Raw genomic sequence first — 27,955 nt, forward strand, 5'->3', positions numbered from 1 at the left:
CACTAACAAATACATTTAAGAGCATTTTAATGTTGTCGTTCTGGAACCAATTTTAGATACTTTGTATACTAGGTAGATTAGTAGTACAATATCATTAAACAACTTGCCCAATCAGGGACACAGTCTGCAAATTAGCCATGGCTAGAAGTCTTATATACACTGAATCAGTTCGCAGTTTATTTTAATATGAAAATTCCTACGTGCCCTGTCAAAAACATACCAATGAAATAGAATAATTATAAGCATATCACGTGTTTGTTTGTTTTTTAATGCAATTTATCTAGTAACTAGAAATGTCAGATAAATGCAGAGGAGTAAAAAGTACAGCTTTACAAGTAAAATCCCTGCATTCAAAATGTTTACTTAGATAACAAAAGAAGTACCCACTATGCAGGCAAGATAGGTCAAAGTTATATTATACTTAATACTACTAACAATCAGCAGAATCTTGATATTGTAGCTGCCATAGTGGACCTGATTGGGGCGATTATATATGTGTTTGGGTGGTTTAATTTATTGTATAACAATGTACAACATTTTATATGGCTATTCTAGTTTTTTATTATGTAAAGTAACTAAAGTGGACAAAAAGGCCGATAGTATACCTTTTAAAATGTAGTGTAGTCAAAGTATAATGTAGCAGAAAATCAAAAACACTTGAGTCATGTACCAGTACCTAAGACTTGATACTTAATAGATAGATAGATAGATAGATAGATAGATAGATAGATAGATAGATAGATACTTTATTAATCCTGCAAGAGGAAATTTGTTCGCTACAGCAGCATTATGATACACTACAGGTAAGCAATCAAAGTAGCAGAGTAAAAATAAAAAATATTAAATGTAAAAAATGCAAAATATATACAATGGATTAGAATAATATTAAATGAACTAACTAAACAGTAGTGCAACGACTTTTTTAACCAACAACAAACAAACAACAGTGTAAGAGAGTTACAGTCTTGTGAATGATTTGGCCAGAGGTGATTTATTGTACAGTCTTATTAATCATAGTACTTGGAGAGTAATTTATTTTGATAACTTCCTTTGTAATGTGCTCCGTGTTGTAATTATTTCACTGTTTTTATACTTCATTGTTATTTTGCCACCAGACATTTTTTTATTGTGTTGTTTATTTTTTTCTGTTGAGTGTTAGATTTTCCGAGGCAGCTCATGAACGCAGCATCAGGATTCTGTATAACTGCGACTCCTCAGAGCTTAGCAACAGACTGTTGCTTTTTCGGTTGATTTTTTAAATAAATGTAAAAGTAATACTTGACATTATTAATGTAGCTTTCCTACATTAATAACTTACTTAAACTGTCAGCAGAGGGAAGTGACATGTCAACGGCTAATTAAACTTATTGCTGTAGAACTGGACTCGGCTATAACAGTGAAGGAGACAGAGCGAAGGAGACAGAGCGAACAGCGACAGCCAGCTGAAGTTTATTACTGGTCCCTCGATAACAAAGGGGGACGCTTTTCCTCTTCTTCTTTGGTGCTATTATTCGACGCCATCGTGCGGGTTAAAGGCCTCGAAAAGATTTGCAATGCAAGATGTATTCGTCCACGGTGTTTGCATTGTAAAAGGTAAGTTTAGGCACAGTTGAAGTTAGCTAGAACCAGTAGCGAAGCTAAGCTAACGTGTGCTAGTTAGCATTAGCTGTTGGCTGCCTGGATGCAACGTTAGACCTGGCTCTGGCTATTTGCTGGAATCACCACAGTGTCCCTGCTAACCGTTAAACACGCGCCGATGTTATTTTCGTGGTCAGAAAGAGCTCTGAAATTGAATACATAACGTGAGGTTATATTGGTGTTTGGTGACAGATGTCACGGTATGTGACACAATATCGACTAATCTTTTCTGTGGCTATTGACGCACATAACTTGGATGAAATGTCAACTTTGGTGTCGTTTTAACACTTTCCTTCCAATACTTTTCTTGTGTCTCTCGATCAGGACATGGAACACAGAGGAGGACCGTCTGAGTAACAGGGATTGACTTCAATATACATTCAGGACCTGTGCTTCATCAAACCTCCGCCACTAGATTTGATCTACTAAATGTAAAAGGATCGTTTGGTTCAAGCTACCATGGACATCTATCCCCGGCCAAGCGGTGAAATCCAGAGGAGGAACCCTCAGCATGACTTTGAGCTCATCCAGAGGGTGGGAAGTGGCACATATGGAGACGTGTACAAGGTATAGTGAAGCTACTGGTTCCCACAGCCTGTCATTAGTGCTGCTCATATCTGGCTTTACCATCATCACATGACTTATTAATTCAAGTAGAGCCAGAGTGTTGTTTGTTTTGTGAGTCACAATAACATGTGGCCAACACATTTGGCAGTAGCTGTTGAATGAGGGCCAAGTTTGGCATCCCTTCATATAGTCTTCTTCTGCTACTAAAATACACTTTATTGGCAGTAATAACAGTACTGTCACATGAAACAATCTACATCATGTATTCATTGTGAGATGCAAGACCATGATCAGTTGATTAATCAACTAGTAGATCAAAAGAAAATGAATCTGCAAAAAGACACGTTTACTGCTTCCTGCGTCTCAAATGTGAGGATTTGCTAAATGTTTCTGGTCATATATGAATTAAATATCTTAGAGTTTTGGACTGTTGGTCATTCAAAACAAGCAATTTGAAGAAGCTATGATGAGCATTTTTCTCTTTTTTTTTTCTGCAGATTAATCGGTAATAAAAACGGTAGTTGCAGCCCTAGTGTCGTTTTCCTGGTTGTGCAAGTTAACTGAAACAATTTCCTGAACCCGTTTGACTGACTGAGTGAGATGAACAGTGAAAGCTTGTACCTGCTTGTCTAATTTATCCACATCCCTTTTTCTTTTTATGATGGAGCACATGTTACCCATCCCTAGTCCAAAGCAGCAGCAGTATAACAGCAGCAGTAGTATTTCCTCAAAATGGATACTATCAGTTATCGATTTACTTTTATTAAACTTAATCTGTAGATCTAATCTGTAGATCTGCTGTCAGCTACAACATCTATGTGATGTTTATGTTACTAGAGAGGAAAAAGAAGGAACCGTTCATGGACTCTATTTGCTGCCTTTAGAAGCTTTACTGCTTTCACCAAATTATTTTCTGTTAACTCGTATGAAACTGGGTAAGAGAGCAATCTTTGTACACATGATCAATCATTCATGAGTCAAACAAACAGAGTCACTGCACTGCCAGAAACAGTCCCACATTAAAAACGGTTAAGTTTTAAAGGAAGGACACAAAGAAAATTCATATCACCAGATTATTAGAAGAGTTTTACTGCATAGAATCCAAAGAAAATATTTCTTTATGGTTATATTGGTATATAGTGGATGCAGTTTTGGAAAGTTACTGTAGGAATGATTGTATGTATCCTGCAATGAACCAAAGAAATGCGATGTGAGAAAATGTCCTGTGACACAAGATGATTTATCCACATTTCCCCACTCTCTGTTGGCTGTGGGGAGGTGTGTGTTTTTCTGGAGCTGTTCTTGTTTATCAGCCACAGATAAACAGACGACCCATCTGATCCAGAGAGTGATAGTTCAGGCCGCCTGTCGTCCACACACAGCCTCTCTAGCCAGCCACCCCACCCCCCCCCACACCCCCCACCCCCACCCCCAGACAGGCCACCGGTGGAATGCTGCGCCTGGTATTCTCCCGCAGCTCTTAGGCTGAGCACTGCAGCGCGCTGAAATATGATCGGGCCCCTGTCTAAACACGCGTTCTGCTGGGTGTGTTCTGGGCGGCACTGACGGCAGAAACACCTCAAATTCTGAAAAGGCCTCCCTCGGTCCGCTGTGCTCGGCTGACTTTTAATGCACACAGAAATCCTGGCCTTGGATGAATTATTACATGTTTGTATTCATTTGAGAGCCACATATTGCTCTCTTTGTTATTGCTGGTGATAATGATTCATTTATCTTCATTATAATGTCATACACTTAGCTCTCAGTGTATTTTGTTGTTATAATCCTTTAAATGCCCAAATTTTGTCTAGAATCAGTACTTAAAGGTTCACTCAACATTATGTACTAAAATCTTACTGTACAGAGAAAGATACGCACGTTTTGTTTTTTGAGTTGATGAAAGGCAGTAACAGTATCTACGACGGGTCAATAATGTAGGTCAGTGCATTGATACTAGCTCTGTCTCTGTCGGTGCTCGTGTCAAGGTTTGATGACAAAGAAGGAACCAATGAATCCTGCACACTGCCGGTCACTTATACTCATAAACAATGTGTGTTAAGAGACGCTATCCTTCAGTCAGCCTTCAGTGTGTGCAAGAATAACTTGAAGTTGTTGGATGTCGGGAACTATTTTCATGTTTATTTGTTCGTCAGCGTCAACATTCTCACTTCAGTTAGCTGAACCAGAGATCTGTGTAGACATCAGGCACAGCTGGCCAGTCCCTGGACACGGGGGTTGATCTTGTTTCTTGTTACATGCCAGACTGCTTCTTCCTCCAGTCAAAGGTTGTTTAAGGATGTTCAAGCTTGTGTTGTCTGCTGCATCACCTATTTAAACAGTCAGTAACCAACTTCCCCTTTCTGGGTTTAGTGCTCAGGTTGACTTTAGCTTCTGTAGTAAGTGTGTAAGTGTGTGATGCACTTGCCTTATCAGCTGCAGAAGAAGTACAGTAGATTTGTGTGTGTGTGTGTGTGTGTGTGTGTGTGTGTGTGTGTGTGTGTGTGTGTGTGTGTGTGTGTGTGTGTGTGTGTGTGTGTGTGTGTGTGTGTGTGTGTGTGTGTGTGTGTGTGTGTGTGTGTGTGTGTGTGTGTGTGTGTGTCACAGTCCCTGTGTTGAAAGGTGGCCATGCTGGAGGGTTTCATGGTTTATGGGTGATTTAGCTGCTCGTCCCGTCACTTGCACTCACACGGATTAGGCAGAAACCCGTCTCGACCTGGATTTTGAAGTCCGTGCAACCTACTTTAAGATTTCCTACAAATAGATGTGTTTTTAAATCTAATGCCATTGAGATGTAGCCGTGGGTAAAATACGATATTAAACTGTGAAGATGGTACTGCACAGACATGTAGAAGAAAAGGTTGACCCTGTCCAGCGTGAGCTCTGGGGATGGTGCGTGTTTAAGTAGACTCTCGGTCTGATTGTGCTCCAGTGTGTAGTGATGCTGACTGTGACTGATGGAGGTGGGGGTGGGGATCATACAAATGGCATTTATTGGTTTGATGCTTATGTGGACCAAAACTGTGACTGATTTCCCAACAGAATACAGTCCCATGTTATGTAATATTCAAGGTTGCAACTGACTTATTTTCAGTTTTGATTAAGCAATTTTTTTTATTTTTTTTTCCCAATCACATGTATATCTTAGAAATAGTGAGAAACACAAGATGGTCTCAAGTTCTAAGAGCTCATCAGCAAATTGCTTGTTTTGTCCAAACGGTCCCAGCTGATTATTTTCCTCTATCGACTCATCATTTTGACTATAAAGTGTCAGAAAACTGACAATATTCAATTTACTATCAAAGACAAACGAAAAGTGACAGAACTTAAGTAGTTGGAACTAGGGAATGTTCAGCATTCTTGATGGAAACTTGTTTTGTTTTGTAGGTTGAAGAATCGAACCTCTAGTTTAGTCCTAAACCGTTATAACACGAGTTGTGATTAAAGCTGTAGTAATAACTGCGTTGTGATATTTGTAGCCGTGCTGACCGTTGTGCTTTTGTGTCTTTCAGGCTCGAAACATCCGAACCGGGGAGCTCGCTGCTGTGAAGATCATAAAGTTGGAACCAGGTAAGAGTGATGTTCACAATAATAATAATAAAGTCTGGAAGATAAGTCCGGTATTTTCCAGGGGTTTGAATGGAATGTACAAAATGCACAAATCAAAATGTTGTAGTACAGTGCCAATACTCATGACCCATTGATGTTTTGCATATTTTAATATAAATCATGATCATTGGTCAATATCCAAAATAACGTTATGTAGAGTGCAGAACCACAAACCGACTTCTGGCTTAAGCGTGGGATAGTATAGTATATTTTATTTATGCAGGAGGGCATATGATTTATGAATGCAATATTCATTATTATTATTTGCTTTTCGTCCCATGCCTCGTCTGGTGTGCAGCTTTCGTCAAATAAAACCGTTTTGAAGCGATATGGAGAGCGGGGTGATGCGAGCTGTTTGCTGTGAAGCAGAGGAGGACGTTTGTGTCCCAGCTCTGCTGTCTGTGCTGCGGATGACCTAGTGACAGAGTCGGTGCGATCCAGATTAGTGGGATTATAATGAGGGCTTTGTACCACCAGCAACCAGACTGAGCTCAGATGATTACCAGTCAGTGGACGAGGAGGACATTCACTCCTGTTTGTTTTCTCTTTCATTCATCATGTCACTGTTAGTTAGTCTGTGAGTGAGAGGATGAGGGGATGTTTTTATCTCAAGTTTACACGCGTCGACTTCTTCAGGTGTCATATTGTCCTCTCTCTGAGACTTCATTTCAAAATTATGGCTCTGAGATTTTTTCTAACAACCTGATAAACTCTTATTTAAGGCATAGATATCTTCTGCTGGGAGATGGGAGGAGGGGGGATTAGTGTGTGTGTGTGTGTGTGTGTGTGTGTGTGTGTGTGTGTGTGTGGGGCAGAAGATCAGGGTCTTAGCTGTAACCTGAGAAAAAAGAGTCAGAAGAGGGAAAGGGGAGCATTATTTATTGCCGTCATGACTTTTGACTTTTAAGAATATAAATAAATCTTTTATTTTTAACAGAAATACATTTGAAGTAAATCTTCACTCTGAGGCTGCAAATTACCGTCATTTTCATTCTCCATGAATCTGCCCATTATTTTCTTGAGTAATCGATTAGTTATTCTGTCTTTAAAATGTCCAAAAATAAGAAGAATGCCCTTTATAATCCCCTCAATATGACTCACGGTTTAAGTCATGTTAAAATGGTTGAGAGCAGTGTTGCAGCTTAACACAGAGGATTTTATAGGTTACATTTATCCGTTGCATAGCCCTGCACAGGTTGTCCTATAAGCATCTTTAAGCACCCTTCATATTTGCTCTATTCATACTTGCTTTATCTTTTTTTTAAGATGAAACCAGGATTAACCCAGCTCAGGTCGTCCTGTTTAAGCAGGACTCTCTTTTCTTTGCTGGAGTCACTCCTCTCTGTGCTTCAGGTAAACAGCTTTGGGCGGAGCGCAGACTCAAACAGGTTTGACCAGGAGGAGTGACGCCGCTATTGAGTGAGAGAGAGGAAGCCCTCTGTTGGCCACAGAGCAGGTTAATCTGATTAGTTCGTGGTAAACAACTATTTAAGACAAAGTTAGTTTGGGCCGTCAACACGGAGTGAGGAGAGATTTATTCTTTTTTATTTCCCCTCCTGTGTACAAGCATTAACTCGTCAGTTATTTTTGAACACCATCACTACATCCCTCACTGTTCCTCTTTCCCTCTTATGACACTTCATTTTGACGTATTTTGTTGTTAATTGTCATTGAGAAGTTTCCATTAGAAATCCAGCTGTGGTGGGATTAAATTTAAAGATAAACTCCTTTTCTTCAAACGTGTCATCTTGTGCAGGACTTGACATTGAATAAATCCAACCTGCTGAATAGAAACTTGAAGCATTACGCGAGGTTGTGTATATTCAGAGGGAAGCGCTCGGTCTGAGAGGAAGTGGCTACAGTCTTATGCCTCAACTCGCCAAGAAGAGGAGACTGCGTGTGAAGTTCGTTATGTTGGACTGAGCTCACAGTCCTGTCACAGAGATGACTGTTAATCAAACTCTTGTGGCTCCTTCAACCAGTTTCTCTCTGTCAACAAATGTTAAGTGATTGTGATTTAACACCAGTTATTCCTGTGAAATGACTCTGGATTAAAGAACACAGTAATTACAAATGCAGTTATATGTCACTGTAACCTAATTAATGAGTTCCCAAAAGTAACATTTCTCTTGCATTATGTGGCAAACGACGAAGAATGTGGAAAATGATTTTCATGTTCGTCGTCATTAAAGCTGAGACATTCGTTACTGTTCGTCCTTATTATGCTACAGAAAGACAAAGAGGAGGAAACGCAGCTTTAATTTTACAGATGGAAGGAAAGAGTTCAGTTTGTGGGATTGACCCTTTAACGTGGCCTCTGTTGACATTCCTGAGCAGACTTTATTCTTGGCAAGCAAGAATAATAAATCCTGTTTTTAAAAGGTTGTTTTTTCCCCCACTGCAATAAGAACTCAAACACACACTGGTGACGTTCCCTTCCCTTTGCACAATCAACGTCTCAGCTGTGCAAAAAGAAATGTGGGACATGTCTCCTTCCCTTGATTTAAGGTTATTTACATTCTTTTTTTGTTTTTGTTGTTGGAGTTTAGACCAAAATCATCCATCAGTAACTCTGTCTCTGAATATTTTCTGACTTTCCTACTCAACCTTAAGCCCGTTGGGTCATACCAAAGACATCAATCTTATATAGTTACGGTAAGAAGAGGCTCCGTACTTTATTAAAACAGCTCAACACTATTACTTGTAAACCTTACTCAGACGGTAGTAAACAGTGTATTTGTTACATAAACAACATATCCAACGATGGACCACGATGAAGCTTTATTGAAATGAGAAAAGTTCATCAGGTTTTGTTTGGTTAAAAGTAAAATACTTCGTCGGAACAATTTCATTACCAATGATGGTCTCTGCACATGATTTGTTGTCTTTGTGAGAGTGTGAAGAGATTAATCTGATGAATCTGTTTCATGTGATGTTTGTATTAAACTCTTCACAGTCACAGACTTGTTGTTCTTTTATGTACTTCAGACAGCTAATAGTCGTATTATCTCGACCCTTCTGATGGAACTAATACCCATATTAGTAGCTGGGGGTAAGTTCAAAGATGATGGAACGTCACTGGTTTGTTGTCTATCAGCGGGATGGTTCTGCACGTGTTTGCATTCCAGCCTCTTTAATTCAGACACTCCCGTGAGAGGGCCTGACCTCCCAGACAGACTATAAACAAGACTGCTCTTTACTCTGGGTTAAAAACATTGTTTGTGTGCTCATGAAATGCCTCTGTGGTCCCGGTACGGTGTCTGGAGCAAGTTCTCTCTGTCTCCAGGGATGGAGCTGGTGGTACTCACCAAAGCTTGGACGCAATTTTTGAGACGGCTGATTTTTATAACCGAATTTAGACAGCAAAACACCTTTTTGTTGACATGCATTTTGTTGAGTTTAAACACTTGACCATATGCAGAAAACAAATGGTTTGTTGACAGTAATTTCCACTACAAGTAATGTGCGATTTTCTTTTTTTGGGGGGGCTGAGATTGTATCCATTAAATGAGCTTAATCTGGACTGATGCCTTTGATGACAGTCTGTTGATAGAGCGCTGAAGCTGGCAAAGTCTGGCAGAGCTTAACCTCCCGTTGATGTATTCCAGGACCATGTCTCTGCACAATTGGGAGCAGCTGGACGTACATATTTTACTCTTCTTACTTCCTACTAGTCGGATGTGTTGGAGTGCTTTTGCTGAACTGGAAAGCAGCCTGGATATCGGCTCATACCACAAAAACTTTAAAAGTACAAGGTGTTCCTTCTATTGGTATTGGCTGTTTAATAATGTGCTGTTCTTATACAGAGATAAAAGATTGATTAATATAGTCGGAGTGAAATATGGGAAGATTTTGTTCTGTGGCTTTTGAGGTTGGCAAACTGGGTGTGGAAAGTGTTTTCTGAAACACAATGTTTATGGTGTGCACAACCTTTTGTATCATCTGAAAAATACTTCCAATTCAAGTTATTTTCTTGTGTAAAAAAAAAAACATGACTTTGTAGATGATTCATAAACCAAACAAATTTAAATGTCATGTCCACAATCATTAAAATGAAACGGTTCTCTGAGCAGAAAATGAAAACCCAGACTTTTTGTCCATGTGTGATTTCTCCCTCTGTTTCCAGGGGATGACTTTTCCATCATCCAGCAGGAAATCTTCATGGTGAAGGAATGCATGCACCACAATATTGTGGCCTACTTTGGGAGCTACCTCTGGTAAGAGCCGGCTTAAAATACTCCTGCTTTGTCATTTTTCCCTCGGTATTTCCTCCTCTCTCGCAGCCAGTCCCGACATATAACGTTTGTGAAATTCATAACTGTCAAACGGATTTAACGAGGCGCTGCCTGAAAGTCACCCGACGTATTTAAAGACTTAGTCACGCCTGTGTGTGAAAGTGTGACTCAAACCTTTCGACTGGTGCTGACTCTTCTGTTCTAACGGAGCCTGTGTTCTGTGGCTGTTTTTCTGAGAGGAAGTCGGGGCTGGTCCGCCCGCCGCTGCCTCCGACTTCCAGCAGGTTTAACTGGAATATGAGCCTCTGATCTGTTTTTATGTGGCTGTTAGTGCAGAGAGTTGCACGTCTCATCACAGCATGCACGGCTTGTACAGTCTCGCCACATAGAGCACAAATGGTTACTGTGAAATGTTAATGAGCAACCCACCATGCGTTGATTATTATGGAACTAGATTAATTGCATTAGAAGAACCACAATTTTAGGTTTCCGCTCAGACCGATTTCCTGGCCTAAAATCATTTCCATGTAGAGTATCCTCGTCTCCTGTGGCCGAGTTTGATCACACTGGTGGTATTTTTAGCTTCTTATCAAAGGCTTGACATCATTTCTCTACTCGCTGCTCTCTTAGAGCTCCAGTTCACCAACAGAAGCACTAATCAGTTTATTCTTTCACCTTTCTGCATAACGTTTATTAACATGTGTTGGTTAAGTTGTTTCAGGAAGGTTTGCTGATTTGTACAGCTTAACTTGTTCAACAAGACACCTTTGCTGCTTAATTATGTTTAACCACTTGTAAAAATATTTGGATAGTTATTATATAACTAACTAGCAGAGCAGCAGTTCTTAAATTCCTATTTCCCTCTTTCATCAGTCGAGAGAAACTTTGGATATGTATGGAGTACTGTGGTGGAGGATCTATGCAGGACATTTATCATGGTGAGCTTTTGTCTTATTCATAACCAGTACGATGAACTCAAAGTGGTTTTAAATACTGTACGCACATTGTGAAATCCTTAACCTGCAAAAATGGAATGAATTTGTGTTGTAATAGTGACGGGACCTCTCTCGGAGCTTCAGATAGCGTACGTCTGCAGAGAGACTATACAGGTAATTGTACTTTTACGTATTTAAAAAAAGAAAATGCATGCGTTTTTTAATTTTAGTTGAACTTGTTACTGAATACATTCTTTCCCTTCACAGGGTTTGGGATATCTGCACGACAAGGGCAAGATGCACCGTGACATTAAGGTATCTTTTCTGCTTTGTTTTGTTCTCTTCTAGCTTTAGAATTATCCGGGTCAGGCCCATTCTTCTGTCGCATACAGACACCTTACCTCATGCAAACAAACAAAACACGAGAGAACAGGAGGGGAAAAGAAAAGGAGAGGTGTGAGGTTGACAAAAAGAGGTTGCGCAGCCTGAAAACACTTAATGTCACTGTAACTGCATCTGTTGGCCCTCAAGCAACCCAAAGGTCTGACTGCCCTCTGATGCAGCAGCGCTGCAGAGGTGTGAACTTAAGCCACAGGAAAAGTGTAGCCGGGGATGTGCTCACTCGAAAGCATGTGATCAGTTGATCACGCACACAGACTGCAGCCTCAGTTTCATGTGTTCTCACAGAAGGTCAGGGTTGGACCTATTATCTTTACTCTGCTCTACGCAGCGAGCACTTCCTGTTTCCTCTCCTCTCACCCCAGGATGCCACCAGAGAGACTGTCGGTCACGGCCAACAGGAACAGTCAGTGGGACCGTCAGAAAGCGGTGATACTGGTGCACCTTTACTGGCAGCCTGATCAGTACCAGACCAGCAGTTAATGTTTCAACTCCACCAGATGTTTCTGAAGATGTGTAACACATGATTGGCACTTTTATTATGAACCAGTTTGGCAACACAGCAGCCTCAGTCTCATGATGCTAAAATATTATTATGATCTCTTGAATGTATTTTCTTTCAAGTAAAATAAATGTTTATGGGATCTTTTTTTTTTTTAACAGGGTGCCAACATACTTCTTACAGACAACGGAGATGTGAAGTTAGGTAAGTCGCTCTTCAGCGTCTTAATTCTCAAGGACTTGAACGCCTCTGTAGCTTTCAGTCGTATGTGGATTACGGAATCTGAAAGAAAACCCTGTCAATCCTCGTTACAGCTGACTTTGGAGTTGCAGCCAAAATAACAGCCACCATTGCCAAAAGGAAGTCCTTCATCGGAACACCTTATTGGTGAGTGTGTCGCCGTCATTAAATGAGCCAGTAGGCCTTTGACTTTGCTGAATAGTTTGAAGAACGATGGGGGAATTTTTTATATTCCGAGAAGCGTTTTAATCAGATACTAGAACATTTTCTCGTCAACTGTCTGTGTTATATTTTATCTAACAGAATCTAGTTTGTGGCGACAACATGTACAAGTGGTTAGATAGACGCTTCCCCTAAAATATACAAGTACAAATTCTCACAGCAGCTGAAGTGTTTTTGAGTAAGACCATGAATCCTCACCACTGAGCTCTAAACACACTGTCACAGGGGGAAAAGTAAACAGTTTTCCCACACAGATCACCAGTATCTCATTATTAGTGCCAGCGTAGTTTTCCACTTCAAAGAGGAACTCCCGACCCAACCGTTCATCCTTCTTTTTGGAGAGTCATCACTGAATTCTTGTCCTCAATCTGTGTAGGATGGCTCCAGAAGTAGCAGCAGTGGAGAAGAACGGCGGCTACAACCAGCTGTGTGATATCTGGGCCGTTGGCATCACGTCCATCGAGCTGGCCGAGCTGCAGCCTCCAATGTTTGACCTCCACCCGATGAGGCACGTCTCAAAGAATAATCAGTCAGAGCTTCCTCAGACCATTCTTAAGCCGCTTTTCTCCTTTTGTCTCCCTGTCATGTTTCATCACTTAAATGGTCATACTGTTTAATTCAGAATACGTTAAGTCTGTTATTAAAATAGGATGCAGGCCTACTTCAGTATGTTTCCCTCTTTAAGTCTGTCAAAACCACTCTCAATTCAAGTTTTTCATTCATTCATTAGGGCCTTGTTTTTGATGTCGAAGAGCAGCTTCCAGCCTCCGAAGCTAAAAGACAAAAACAAATGGTGATTGCCCAGAAGATTCGGTGTGCTTTATGAAACCTTACACTTTGGTCTCAGAAGGAGAACAGTGACGAACATTGCATTAAAACAAAATCGTCTTGTTCCCCAGGTCCACCGCCTTCCATAACTTTGTCAAAGTGTCTCTGACAAAGAACCCAAAGAAGAGGCCCACTGCAGAAAAACTTCTATCGGTAATGTTCCCTACTGGGCGCGTCGGCATGCTGTATGGTAGACATTATACAGTAGGAGATTGAAATGTTTGCAACAAAGGATGTATTGCAGTTCTTTTAGCCTGAACCTATTCACAATGGAAATGTAGCATGTTAGCCAAAAGGATCTCAGTCGTCCCAATGAGCTTCTATGTGGTTTGGCTGAATTTCATAGTTTTGTGGGCCAGAGCCAGATCATGGCCCATAGGGCTTAAGTTATTAACAATTACATTCTTAAATAACGTCAACAAAGCCTCAGCCAAGAGGAAGAAGGCTGGTGCTCCAGCCTGTATGCATATTCCAAGACAAACTATCTTTTAAGAAGCCCGCAGTCCTGCTGCTTCTTAAAATACATCATTCACTCTGAGGAAAGGTGGCCAGGAATCTGATGATTAACGCAGGTGGTTTAATTACTTTATAACAGCGAAATTTGGACTTAAATATCCATTTCATTAGGGACTCTGGTGTCCCTGTTAGCATGGACCTTGTGTGTGAGATTAAGGATGTCGGACCACAAGTATTTAAACTATTATTCTCAAATGATGCACCGGTTCATAATAACTGGCAATCTTGTCCTTTTTTTCCTGCAGCATGTGTATGTAGCCCAGACGGGTTTGACGAGGAGGCTCGCTGTTGATCTCCTAGATAGGATGAACAACCCAGACAACCACCAGCATTACAGTGAGGTGGACGATGATGACCTGGAGGTAACGACTAAAAATAGCACCAACACTGTGAGACATTTGCAAATGCTTTGAAAAACTAAGAAGGGAATTTAAAGTCTACAAAGAAGTGAAGAAGAAAGATATAGATAACTTTTTCAACAGTATATACTGTTGATAAAGTATAAAAGAAATGTGCCCCAGTTGTTGTTTTTGACTGTCTCCTTGTCCAATTTCCCCAGACCTTGTTGTAAAACAGACTTTCATGCAAACACTGTAGGAGTCTCTATCAGCGGGGAATGTAAATATTAGCACACCGTGTTTTTTCAGCAACTTAGTAAAAAAGGTGATCTCGGCTGAAGTCTGTTTTCATGTTCCCCTAAAGCGCCCTTCCCCCTCTTCTTGATTCTCTCCACTGACATTATTATTCCAACTGTAATCAACATCACATCTACGTGGCAGCCAAAGAGGTGGTACGAGTGCCTTTTTAAAGGACCATTGTGCTGCTCTCCCCCTGACAGCAGGAGCACTGTCTTGGCCACCATGAATGAAAAAAAACCCTGAAGGCTATTGACTGCAAGCAATGGAGCTTGTTGCAAACAACCAGTCTCTGGGATGCATAATAATGTGACGATGCTCTCGGTTCTCCTTAAGCTTCACATGCAAGTTTCAGGTTTTGTTTTTCTGCAGAATCTTTAAAAAGATAAACGTCGTCATTGTTCTAAATGACTCCAGGCTATGCAGCGTTGGTGTTGCATGATTTGACAGCACTTTACCCTACTTTCTGCACTTGTCTTGTCAAGTGCGGCTCCCACTGTCAAAACCTATTTTCTTATCTTCAAATCTTTGTCGCCCTCCCTGCCTCAGCCCCTCTCTGCAGTCAGACACACCATCCGCTCCACCAACAAACAAGCCAGAGCTGAGAGGACGCGCTCAGAGATAGACTGTAAGTAAACAAAAAGCCCAAACCCAGCACCAAGATAAAGGCCAACCCCCTGCTGTGCATCTGTCCTGTCATTGGTCAGCATGTCAGTCGGCCCGGCTGTGTAGGTTGATGGAGGTCCGTCGGCTCTTCAGAGGGTCATCCCACTAATCCTGCAGAACTGGCTGGCCCTGTTCCAGACCACAGCATGTGGTAGTGTGTCTAAAAATAGCCTGGACATTGACGGCAGAGAGAGTGGATGTAGTACAGTCCATTACGTTAACTGTCCCTCAACTTTATTCCAATGAATAATGTGAAATGGCTTGTCTGAAGGGGGTCATACAAAATGTGCTTCTCGGTCAACATGTGTTGGTACTGGATTCGGCAGAGGATCCAGATTAATATATTCTGTAAATGTATTATTTTGCAACCCTTCAGGGAAGTTGTTGTGTGTCTGTGTTGTCGTCAGTAGTTGTAGATAAAGGTGAACGCTGTGTTGTGCCCGTCATGTCGGAAGTGTGAAGTTTTTCTCATTTCATCATTTTGGGTCGATGTAGTAACAGTTCAGTGGTGAGATGTCTGTCTTTGTTGGTTGCTTGTCTCATTTATCTGTAGCGATGCGTGCTGTGCTTCACTGTGATTGTACCAGATGCACTTCCTGTTTAGTTGTGTCTATATTTCTCACAATTACGTCTGACTTTCCCTCCTACATGAAGCAAACAATGGGAAAGACCAAGGAGGGCCGTACTCAAGTCCTAGCTTCACTGAGGGCCACGGGGGGGATGCAGGTCAGTGACAGTGTAGTGAGACGGTGTGTGTGTTTGCTCACTCCCAAAACCTCCTGAGATTTAGGATCATGTAGCACACAACAGAACATTGTGTGTGAGATTTAAGTGGCACTAATAAGGCGAGTTGCTCTGCATGTGGCGGCTACTTACAGTTTCTTTAGTTTCAATAAAGTTTGGACGTTGTGATGTCTTGGTTCCTGTCAAATGAAATGACATTGTAGATGACTAATCCGATCCTAACATGGAAGTTAGGTTTGACTCATACGCCTCACCTGATCCCTGTGTTAGTGACTCACCACCTCGCCGTTATCTGTGTTTTAAATGCTGCAGCACCTCCACATTATCGCCATACCTCGAGCAGAAAAACACATGAGGAAAGAAATCTCTGTGGTCTGAATTCTTGAATTCAAAGTTTCTTTGTTAATGAGAAGCCGATTATGTGGGAGTATTTATTGGCAGGTTAGGTTGATTCCTTTCACCTTCATACCTACAGCAGGATCACTCCTGTTTATACTCTCCTCCACGGGATCAACTGCTCGGACCTAAACTAAGAGGAATCTGTTCCATGAGCTAATTGTATTTCGTGCTCTCTCACCAGTTTGCCCCTAAAGTCAACAGATCTGGTGAAGTGTAATGCGTGTTTGTCTCTGGTGACCGACGAGTCTTCGGGCTCCAGAGCAAATATTCACATCGTATCATAATAAATCAGAGAAGGAGCTCTGTGGTGTTTTGGCTGGTTCATTGTAACGGAAGCGGTTGATCTGCTGTTGGTTCCTTCTTTCTTACACGTGTGTTCTAAGGCTCCTGCTACTAATGCACATCAGTACTACGCCCAAGGCTTTGTGTGTCTTGAAGTGTTAGGCACTGATGCCCTCTAGTGCCGTGTGTGTGCGTGTGTGTGTGTGTGTGTGCGTGCGCAAAACGACACAAAACTGAACACGTCTTTCTGTCATTTACAGTTGACAAGCTCCAGTTTGAACCACCTCTCCTGAAGGAGACTGAGGCTCGTTCTGAAATGGTGATAATCATATTGACTTTAGTCAATCAGTATTCAAGTGCTACCTTCTGTTTGTAAACAATTATTTTTTTTAAGTGCATGTAGAAAAACAATATCTACGAATGAAGAAAATGCAGTTTTTAGAAATTGTATTTGTGTGCATGTGCGTCTTTCCACAGGATGGGAGTAAAGATAATGACTTCCCTTCCCCCTGGAGTCCCTTTACAGAGGGAGGAATAACCAGGTAATCCATGGAAACTGTTGTCCCAGGAGCTGCTCCTGTTTACCCCCCCCCCCCCTCTCCCTCTCCCCTCTCCCATGACCTGGCTTATTTATTGGATGGATGCATCCCTAGATTCATTCAGAGAAAGGAACATTTTGTGTCTTAGGAGTTTGTTCAAACTGAAAACAAAATGCAGGGATACAACATATTAGTGGCAGTGAACGTATAGTTCAAGAAAGCAAGACGTCTGATGAAAAGACTGACTACAGCATCTAAGTTATGGTCTGTAACCTCCTCGCTGCCTCCCACGTTGACCTGCTAATTGACCAGAGCTAACCTGTGTCTGTGCATGAACTCACTCCCCCCGTCCGCACTTTGAAATGTTGCTTTGGCCTCTTAAGCTCCTTCTCACTTGTTCAATGTGCTTTGACTGTTTTTCTCCCTCCACTTCTCTCTGTCCTCTTTTGGCTGTCGGGCTCTCTCTCTCTCTCTCTCTCTCCTCTTGTCCCACGAAGGAGCCTTCTCAAAAGCGTTGAGGACGAATTGTTCCAACGGTAACCCTAACACTGTGTGTGTGTGTGCTGTCGTACCCTAAACCACGTCATCCACTCCACCCCTCGCTTGGTCCCGATCCTTTTTGCAGTGACACCCCTCCATTCACCATCCGTGGTGTGGTAATAGCTGTAGATCCAAACTGTGCATACGTTAATCTGAGACAACCAGGCAGGTAGAACAGTGTGATGTACAAAGAGACAAATACTGCAGCATTCAAATAGACAAACTTGTTTACTCAGACTTGACCCTGCATGGACGGGGCTGTAGAATAAAGTCCATTGCTGGTTTAACACCTTTACTTCCGCTATCTAAAGAACTTTGTTAAAGTTGCATCACTTGTTTTTGTCTCTAGTTTTATGGATAATAAAGAGACTGCATAGATTTTTTTTTAACTAACGCTGTAGTAAACATAATAAGTGAGAGATTTTTGTTGGAATTGAAGCTCTCTCGGGTTAGAACGAATACACCCCACTTCATTTCCTCAGAGTCCTACTCTCTTTATCTCTGAGGAGGGGTTTTACGTAAACATTTCCACCACTGACACCTCTCCTGAGCTCCCGAGTCCTGTTTTCCACACTGATCGCTGTTTGTTTCCTGCAGGGGACACATCGCCCATCTCGAAGATGCCTTTGAAGGAGTAGAGCTGTGAGTGATTTACACAAAAACATTGGTGACACTTTCTATGACGCCCGTGTCTATGATGCATTACAGACATTATGCTTAAAGCACTGTATAATTATAGTCATGAATATGACCGAGTCATGAATATTCATAAGGCCTTTTTACAATAATCATAACACACAAAGGATTTTATGATGACTTGTAAGGTATCCTATCTTTTTTGGAAGTATCATAATGTATTGTAATCCCCATGGTTGTAATACATTATAATCATCGAACACATAAGTATGTTTGTAATGCATTATAGACATGGCCGTCATAGAGAGTCCTACCCAAACATTCGTTGCTGTAGTTTATATTTATAACCTCCATTTCAGGTCAACTCTCAAGCCCGGCATTCCTCCTCCTCTTCCTCCGAAGGTGAGCCCCAAAGTTATAACCACCGTTTTACTGTGGGGATTGTATGCCATTAGAATCTTATGTAGTGCTTTTGCATTCACATCAAACTGTTTTCACTCTTTTTACCCGTCAGCCACGATTAAACAGCTCGTCGGAGGAGCTCGGCCTTAACGATGAGCGCTCTGTGACGGTCCGGAGGTTCCCCAACTCTGAGAACGGACCGAGCCAGGTGGTTCGCATCCAGAGCACACCTGAGCACCTGGCCAACAAGGTGGAGCACTCGCCTCCGGATTTCCTCTCTGTCAGCGTCAGCAGCCCCGGCCTTTTGTCTCACGCCTCTGATCCTGGTGAGTCTTAGTCTGAATTTACACTTTATTTATGTGCAATAACCTGTTCATGCGTCTTCAATCAAGCGGGTGTCTAAATGAGAACTTGTTTTATTTTTACAAGCTCTCAGTAAATCTGAATGGAAAGGTAAGCGAGCCTGATGCGAATGCGTCTTATCGTTGGATTTAGATTCTGGGTGTTTGCCGGTATGATTAATAACTTCATAACAAATGTCATTTTCATCTGCTTGCTCTCTCGTGACAGATAATGATTCGGATGACAGTGTGAATGGAGGCAGTCCCAAGATGCCACCCAACCGACAGCACCGGAAGGAGAAGAAGGATTTCCCCGTGAGTCTGGAGATACTGAACAACATATTGCGCTGCAACATGTATTCCAGTCATGATCAGCCACACTCCTCGTCGTCAGTTTCAGGAGTAAAATGTCATCTGTGGTTTCAGAGCCTATATTTTATCTGTGGAGTGTCTCCAACTAGCTGGCTGGCCTCACACTCAAACCTCAAATATGATGTTTTTCCCTTCGTCCGATCCAAACACAAACCGTTAAAGAGGGAATTTTGGCATCCACTCATGTCGAACATTAATTCACTTTGACAGAAGACGCACAAAAGAAAACACTCCGTGTTGTTTGTTCGGCTCATTGTTGAGGCTGAAGCTAAATTAAGCCGCTAAATTGAACGTAATTGTTGCCGTGTTGTCAGTATATAATTTTTGTTTCCTCTGCTCCTCGTTAGAAACCAGCCATCAACGGTCTTCCTCCCACTCCTAAAGTACTGGTGAGTGAATCCTCTGCATTGTTCCCTCGCAGCCTTCACTTTTCCCCGCTGGCCTGGTTTCATGGGCATTGTCATTAAACTGTTGTCTGAGCTGCTGCTGCTGCTCTACATTCTGTAGATATTTTGTGTCCACAGAGCTTTCTGCTTTGTGGTTGCTTCAGCTTCAGCTCATTAAACCCTGGCTGACGTTTCAGCGCTTCACTGAGCCAGCGGCTGCCTGTTCTGAGCCATGTTGCTTTTTTTTTTTTTTGCATTTCAGATGGGAGCCTGTTTCTCTAAAGTGTTTGATGGCTGTCCACTGAATATCAACTGTGCCACATCATGGATTCATCCAGACACCAAAGGTACCGCTCCCTTTAACAAGCGTGTTACACAAACCTCTTTTATTTAGGCCAAAGCTTAATTAAAAACAAATGTTTGTCTTCTAGATCAGTACCTAATCTTTGGGACGGTGGATGGCATCTATACGCTGAACCTTAACGAGCTGCATGAAGCCACAATGGAGCAGGTAACAGCAGCTCAAAACACTGACTATAACCCGGATTAGTTAAGTGTTACTTACTTTGTATGGGAGGTTTATATTGCTTTTAAGTAAATGTACTAGTTGTTGATGGGGCTTTTTTTTTTAAACGTGTAACTCCATAAAATAATCTAGTTAGTAAATGATGCGTTCCTTGGCCTTTTTTAAGAACTTGTTACTCGTAGTAAACCAGATAGCTAATGTCCAACTATTTGGTGATTGTACCACTTTTGTTTAATTCCTTATTTAGCTGTTCCCGAGGAAGTGCACATGGCTGTACGTTATCAACAACATCCTGATGTCTTTGTCTGGTAGGTGATGGACTTCTCACAGCCTCCTGCTTCACTGACCACTGTCATAACCTGCTGCCTCTTTGTCCTGTGGTACCTAGCTGCCTCCACATCTGCAGCCCTACAATAACTGTGTCTTATGTTTGTCATCAGAGCCTCTATGAACTTTGTCTTTGTGGCGCAGTGACTCATCTGGCTTTACAGCCTGTTCCTCTGAGACATGTTGGTCTCTGTAGGTTGCAATGTAGGATAGTTTGTTTCATATATTTAAACAGATGTCCTAGTCGCTGTTGTTTTTTCAGCGAAACAGTTGAGGATGGGATTAGAAAGTTTGGGTTTCACCCTCAGCTGTTTGCTTCTTGGTATACCTGACCTCTGTTCTCTTCTCCTCTTCCTTTGGACACTGTCCGTCCTCCTCCTCCTCCTCCTCTCGCCTGGCTTGATTTGATATTCTATTAACTGGCTTCATCAGAAGGTAATCATGCTTCACATCATCATCACACTGCTGTTGTTACCCTCTGCTCACATCTAACCTTTCTACATGTGAAAGCTGCTTTATGGATCCAGAATGTGTAAAGGAAAATCAGAAAGTGTGTTTTAAAATAAATGACGAGTAGAAAGGTTTACCCTGTCACGTCATAACATATGACGCATAATATTCTGCTGCAGGGAAAACCTTCCAGCTGTACTCTCACAATCTCATCGGGCTGTTTGAGCAGCTGAAGAAGCCCGGCCTGGCTGCTCAGTTCCAGACTCATCGCTTCCCAGACAAAATGTTACCCAGGTGAGAACATGTGTCCGAGTTTTTGGTCTCGTATATAACATTCTCTCACCACACGTTCCTGACGCTTTTGTGATAAGGTCACAACTCAGCTTTTTTTTTTTTTTTAACTTTAAACATGTTTCCCAGCATGAGTGTGGCAGTCTTTTTGTTCCTTACCGTCTTCCATCATGAAGAACTACTGCAGTGGTAGACGCACTGGCCGACTTCACTGATTCTAGACGTCATCGGCTCTTTTAAGTCACAACAACGTGACTGTTTTCTCTCCTCAGGAGGTTCGCCCTGACAACTAAGATCCCCGACACAAAGGGCTGTCACAAGTGCTGCATTGGTGAGTGGCCTTTGCCTCCCAACCCCTCTGTTTTATTTACTCTTCCATCATATTATACTGTGTCAATACATGATTAACATCTCCGTTCTGGGCATGTCGCCCTTAGCTTTGTTGCAATGTTTGTGTTCTCTAAGCCCTCGTGACTATTCACATTGTGCACTAATCTGAGTGCGGTTTGAATAAATTGACGTTTTCATTATTATGAGTTTTCCTAGACAGTTTTTTTTTTTTTTAAACCACATACTCTGATGTAAATTGTTATAAACCTACGTTGCACAATCAAGCTACACTTTGTGACAGTCTTCTGTATTTCACAGTGAGAAATCCATATACAGGCCACAAGTACTTGTGTGGAGCGCTGCAGTCTGGGATTGTCTTGTTGCAGTGGTATGAGCCCATGCAGAGGTTCATGCTTATCAAGGTAAATTGGCTATTTTTATCCATCTATTTTTATCTTATCTAATTTATCAATTTAATTTAATTCTTTTTTTTTCTAATTTATCAATTTATTTATTTTATTTTTTTCTAATGTATTTGTTTTTCTTTTTCTAATTTATCAAATTTCTTTCTAATTTATCAATTTATTCAATTTTTTTCTAATTTATCAATTATATTTTTTCCAATTTATCAATTTTATTTTATTTTTTCTAATTTATCATTACACATCAGAACGCCATTGACTCAAACCCCTCTGTGTTGGTGCTCTCTTTCTGCTGCAGCACTTTGACTTCCCTCTTCCCAGCCCACTGAAAGTGTTTGAGATGCTGGTGGTCCCGGAGCACGAGTATCCTCTGGTGTGTGTGGCCATCAGCCTGGGCAACGAGCCGGACCAGGTGGTCCGCTTTGAGACCATCAACCTTAACTCCTGCTCCTCCTGGTTCACAGAGATTGGAACAAGTAGGTCAAGCATGTACTCTGTTGCGGAGACGAACACCATGAAAACGATACAAAGACGAGCTGTCTATTGGCCGTCACCTCCCCAGAATGCAATGCAGCCTCACGTCTTTGTGGATTTATTATTAGTGAAGAGCTTTTGGGCAGTTTGAACAACCAGGCACATAACATGTGATGACGTGGCTTTTTGTTAACTTTCTAAAGCATGCTTCTTTCTGCCTCATAAATTAGCAAAGAACCCCTAAGGAGAGTAAAAAGTAGTTGTACTAAACTTTTAATTACTTGTAATGAATACACTGATTATGGTGTGATGATGATTGTTAATGTTGTACCTTTCCTTCCCACAGCTCATCAGCAGGTGGATGCAATCCATGTCACCCAGCTGGAGAGAGACACCGTGTTGGTGTGCTTAGACAGTAAGTACAATCTCTTTTCATCAGCTCGGACCAGCAGCTCGTGTACGGTGTGGATGTATCTACGTTCTGCCACATCATTGTTACAACCTTTTTCATTGTTTCGCTCCCCAGAAAATCTGAAGATTGTTAATCTCCAGGGCAGACTGAAGTCCAACAAGAAGCTGGCGTCTGAGCTCAGCTTTGATTTCTGTATCGAATCTGTTGGTAAGCTTTTAGACAGGGATTTTACACTCTGTGTAAAGAAATGGAGCTACAAATCACTCAGTGTAATACCTTACAACAAAATGTCCTTATCTTAAAGGGAGTTATACAAAAACCTCCCAGCATGACGAGGCTGGCAGGTACAGAAAAAGGCTGCTTTTATATGCAGCAAATGTTACATTTACAATAGAGCGTTTTGTAAACTCTTGATGACGCTGGCAGTGTTTCAGTGACGCGTGTCCTCTTACCTTTTGTTTTCTGACAGTGTGCCTTCAGGACAGCGTCCTGGCCTTCTGGAAACATGGCATGCAAGGAAAGAACTTCAAGTCTAATGAGGTAAAAAAAACATCTCACCATATACGACGGCTGGGTTGCGACTATATTGAAATACAAATTCACAAGAACGTTTTGATACTGTACCATTTTATTGTGTGTCGGTAGTCGAGTATATTTCACCTCTCAGCTTTTCAGTCTTCAGGGGAGGAACCTCAGGTGGATGGGGTCAAATATTTTAACTAACTTCCGCAGTCGATTACTTTAATTAGTATAATTTGTTTTTATGGAATTTTATGTTTGCTTATGCAAATGAGGCATTATATCTAATTATAACTTTTGGTGAATTTAGGAGAACTCTACAGAGTCAAATGGACACGGTAGTAAAATAAAAACCTAAATGTGTGTTTTGGACGTTTTCTTTCCACTGGTCTGAAAGAAGACATGTTATGGAAGCAAAATAGCCCAAAATTTCAAAATTGGCCAGTGCATGACAGACATTTTTTACCGAAATATCCGACTCCATTTTCATGGGTTGCCAGTGACTAAAGAGGAGAAACTGTTCCCGAATACGAGCCTGTTTGTTCTCCACATGAGAACACCTCTGGCTCTTGTCCACAAAGACCCTGAGTGCCCGCCGTTTATACGGGTGGCGACGCGCCGCAGATGATCCCGGGAGATTAGACCTCAGGTGAAGCCAGACAACGTGTCTTTGTGTCAGGCCGAGGTAATGAATTTGTCCTCCTTTCACGGAGGGATTCCGTGTTCACCTGATCACGAGTGGCGCTCGGCAGCAGAGTTAAAAGTTCAAGAGATCACAGGGAGGTGAAGCATTCTGTTTTTATGAAAAGCGATATGGGGAGAGGGGCCAGCCTTTAGAAAGCTCGCCATGTCAGACATGGTCCTCTGGCACTCGGATGAAACGGAAGGTCTGATCCCAGCCCAGCTTCACGGTTCTGCCACAGCAAGGATTTTTTTGAAATGTCAGCTGCCATGCAAAATTCATGCTCAATCATAAACGAAACCCGCCGCACGACAGCAGCAGCACTAAATAATTCAGCCTTTGTCTCGTTATGATTCCTCTCAAGAGCGAAGGCATTAAGGGGTGGGGGGGTGGGGGGGGGCAGGCCTGTTGATCCGCTCCGGTGGGTGCTTCTCTGAACACCCGAGACCTTGTTCTCGTTTAGACCTCAACAGATCAGATCTCTCCCGAGGCCAAGGACTTGCACCTAGCAGGTGTCACACGCCGACTATCTCGCGTCTGTCGACAACTTTTCGTGACATGTCAACCCGTGAGAGTGTGTGTTTGAAGGGGCCCCTTGTTCTTCACGCTGCACAGTGTCGGGCTACATCTCGAGACTCAGACTAGTGAGCTCCAGCATTGTACACAATAACAGAGAGTCCCTAGAGACGGCACTCGGGTACCTGCAGTCTGTTCAAATACATATAGACGTCGTGTACCTGAAGACACAATAAGTGATCCCAATGTCACCGAACCCCCAACACTCAAAACACAGGACGGGAACTCTGTCACTCTGACATTGATTGACAGGTCTTTCAACATACAGACTGATACCAAACAACAACTAGATCATGATAATGTTTTGTGAGGCTGCTAAAGTAATAAGTTCAGTGTCAGTGAACATGACGTGTAAGATTGGTAACAAACGTAGTGTTTGCCAAGGCAGGAGCCTCTCAGAAGCCTGCTCTTGTGGAGGTCTGTCTGGTGAAAACGGGCTTTAGTATAACGATACTTGTTGATTCATGCGTTGTAACTTCCCCCTCTGCACCAGCAGTACGTCAGATGCACAGAAAACCAGTTGTCAGTGTTTTTTTTTTTTCCTTCCCCAGGTGACTCAGGAGATCTGTGATCGAAGCCGAGTCTTCCGCCTCCTCGGATCTGACAGGTTGGTACAGAGAGATTTCCCTCTTGAGCTACATCAGTGCAGACGAGTGATCAAAACGAGTCTCAAAGGACTTCTACGTCACCTCACAAGCAAACAGGACTACAGACGGTGTCTCACTCTACCTCCTCACCCTATCTGTCTTCTCATCAATACCCCTGTTGGTATAGTTTATCAGGCACTCGTGTTGTGGCTGTCCTCCCTCAGGTCTGATTACCTGGAAACCACCAAACAGCTCGCTCACCTGCTGTGTTGTGAGCCCACAGCTCTCTACCGGTCTCTCCTCGCTCTATTTATTCTATCAATTCTTTTCATCTGTTCTTGTTCTTAGATTTTACTTTCAGACGACTCTAAACCCAACTGTTCCTGAATGCACCACGACATCATCCTTGAATTCTGTCTCTCTCTGTGTCTGTCTCTGTCTCTCTCTCTGTGTCTCCTCTCTGTCTCTGTCTCTGTGTCTGTCTCTCTCTCTGTGTCTCCTGTCTCTGTGTCTGTCTCTCGTTCTCGTTAGAAGATAGTGAAACATTATTATAGTTTCCTGAAGTCCAAATAGATGTCATCAAATTAGTTTCGTGTGACCAATAGTCCAAAACCCAAAGTTAATCAGTTAACCGTCACGTGAGATGAAGCAAAACCGCAAATCTTCAGCTCACAGAAGCTGAAACTTTACTCCTGCAGAGACAGCAGGGCTGCAACTGACGAGTCCTTTCTCCTAATTAATACATTCATGGTGTGAATCCGACAAAAGCAGTAAATCCTCACGTTTTAGAAACCAGGACCAACTGTAACAACAATCAAAATAGTTGCAGATTAGTTTTCTGTTAATCGACTCATTGATCGAGGTCTCGACTGATGTCATGACGGCCGGTTTGAGCTGCAGACACAGTTAGGATGTGATTTAGCTCTCTCTCACACACACACACACACACACACACACACACACACACACACAGAGCGTGCTCTCCCAGCCCAGTCAGTGATGACTCCTGATGAAGCCGTCCTGCCTGTGGCACCGGAGCAAGGCGCCCTCCCCCATGTTTTATTCACCGCTGCCCGGGCACTGCCAGCCTGGTTTGAGTGTCTCTCCATGCCTCTGTAATTTCATCTGATGGAACGGACAGCATGGACTGTAGCTTCCCTCCTCGGCTGTCACGACCACATGGCGTCTGACGATGCTGACGTCCTGATCTGACTGTGCCGGTCGGATCAGGACGGTTTACAGTTGTGGTTTTACATTGCTGGTAGAACAATGCTAGCTGTTTCCACCTGTTTCCAGTCTTTATGCTAAGCTAAGACCATATATGGGTTGTATCAATCTTCTCATCGAATGCACAGCAAGAATGCAATTAAGTTAATTTCCCAACAAGTATTCCTTTTAGTGTATGTGTATGTGTGGCGACTGTTGCTAAGTGGATAGCAGGGCCGTCCTTCAATCAGAGGGTCGGCGGTTCGATCCCCGGCTCTGGCTCTGCTAGTCGCATGTCGATGTGTCCTTGAGCAAGACACTTAACCCCAAAATTGCTCCCGTAGCTGTGCCTACGGTGATAGAATCTGAATTATAAGTCGCTTTGGATAAAAGCGTCTGCTAAATGACTGTAATGTAATGTAATATGTACATGTGATGTATAGTTTAACGCTCCACCAGGTACCACGACCGCCGTCGTTTAGTATTTCTGTGATGTTCTAACCGTGGTGTTTTTGTTTTTCTAGGGTGGTGGTTTTGCAGAGCCGGCCCACAGTCAACCCCACGGCCCACAGCAACCTCTACATTTTAGCAGGTCATGAGAACAGTTACTGAGCCTCCCCCAGAGGAAAGTGGAGGAGATGCCTCAGGTTTTATTGGGAGAAAACTCCAGACCTTCACCTCAGGTTCTGTGTCGAGGGAAACGTCTGGTTTAACAGTTATTGGGAGCTTTTGTTACTGATCACGGGATCGACAGGTCAGTAGAGAGAGAGAGAGAGAGAGAGAGAGAGGAGCCTCTTCAGTCTGGATTCATGAGTAGCCTTACACCAGCAACACGCTCATCACAAGCAACACGGAAACCATCACGAGCAGAAAGCAGAGCGCCGATAAAAGCTGCAGTGGACATTGTGGACCGAGTTACAAACAAGTTATCTAGAGGTGTTATTAAGTGCCATTAAGATTCACAAGAATTTGTGATTGTATTAGCGAAACTGTGGGAGATTTATTGTGTTATTGTCTGTAACATGTCGCTCATAATCACGTTCGAAGGCTTGAGAGGAGATTTCACAAGCTCTGTAGTCAAACTAAAAGCTCCGTTTAAACAGAAACCCCCGAGCATTGTGGGTTATTTAAGCAATATTTATTAACCTCGTGCTAAGTGATGTTGGATTAACAGACAGTGGCAGTGCAGTCCTGCTGTGTGAGGATTAACTACCTAGTGAACAGCAGCTTTGGGTTATTTTCTACTGCTATGTAATATAGTCGCATCTCTCCTGCTCTGCTGCGTTTTTAGAAGTCGGATATAATGTACATTTTTTTTTTTTTTGTCTTTACCTTCCTTTTATAGACCTTTTTCTTATTATTTGCACCATGTAAGCACTTTTGTACATTTTTTTTATTTAAAATCAAAATGACAAAATGAGGGACAATGCTAGGTTTTGCTAACATCTTTGCATTCCCTTCGCAAAATGTTTAATGTATGCTGTTTTTTTTGTAATAAAAAAAGCTGTTAACACGATAACGTG

At 42.3% G+C, this 27,955-nt stretch overlaps 1 protein-coding gene across 2 annotated transcripts; it reads left to right on the forward strand.

Moving 5' to 3' along the window:
* Positions 1-1,187: 1,187 nt before the first annotated feature.
* On the forward strand, positions 1,188-27,951 carry map4k5 (mitogen-activated protein kinase kinase kinase kinase 5). 2 transcript variants are annotated; one of them, XM_076108599.1, is made up of 34 exons: positions 1,188-1,593; positions 1,963-2,205; positions 5,715-5,772; positions 9,938-10,028; positions 10,920-10,984; positions 11,100-11,155; positions 11,249-11,296; positions 12,044-12,086; positions 12,197-12,269; positions 12,721-12,852; positions 13,075-13,137; positions 13,244-13,325; positions 13,934-14,050; positions 14,873-14,951; positions 15,644-15,715; positions 16,675-16,733; positions 16,892-16,956; positions 18,091-18,135; positions 18,489-18,531; positions 18,644-18,857; positions 19,102-19,187; positions 19,592-19,633; positions 19,893-19,977; positions 20,062-20,141; positions 20,404-20,464; positions 21,113-21,227; positions 21,497-21,555; positions 21,873-21,976; positions 22,275-22,452; positions 22,797-22,865; positions 22,977-23,069; positions 23,332-23,402; positions 25,191-25,246; positions 26,957-27,951. In XM_076108599.1, exons 2-34 carry the CDS (start codon positions 2,098-2,100, stop codon positions 27,042-27,044), a joined length of 2,700 nt encoding a protein of 899 aa, XP_075964714.1. In that variant the 5' UTR covers positions 1,188-1,593; positions 1,963-2,097; the 3' UTR covers positions 27,045-27,951. The 2 variants fall into 2 exon arrangements, with proteins under 2 accessions (XP_075964714.1, XP_075964715.1); XM_076108600.1 differs by lacking the exon at positions 15,644-15,715.
* Positions 27,952-27,955: the final 4 nt, after the last annotated feature.

The sequence above is a fragment of the Anarhichas minor genome, unplaced genomic scaffold, assembly GCF_050575085.1.
Source record: "Anarhichas minor isolate MPS153535 unplaced genomic scaffold, ASM5057508v1 ptg000040l, whole genome shotgun sequence".
NCBI classification, from domain to species: Eukaryota; Metazoa; Chordata; class Actinopteri; order Perciformes; family Anarhichadidae; genus Anarhichas; species Anarhichas minor.

Excerpts from the sequence above, each read along its gene's own strand:
- map4k5 (XM_076108599.1), top strand. The coding sequence starts at position 2,098 with ATGGACATCTATCCCCGGCCAAGCGGTGAAATCCAGAGGAGGAACCCT. Across the intron at positions 14,051-14,872 it reads TGGACGATGATGACCTGGAG|CCCCTCTCTGCAGTCAGACA; the intron begins GTAACGACTAAA and ends TCCCTGCCTCAG. Across the intron at positions 16,957-18,090 it reads ACAGAGGGAGGAATAACCAG|GGGACACATCGCCCATCTCG; the intron begins GTAATCCATGGA and ends TGTTTCCTGCAG.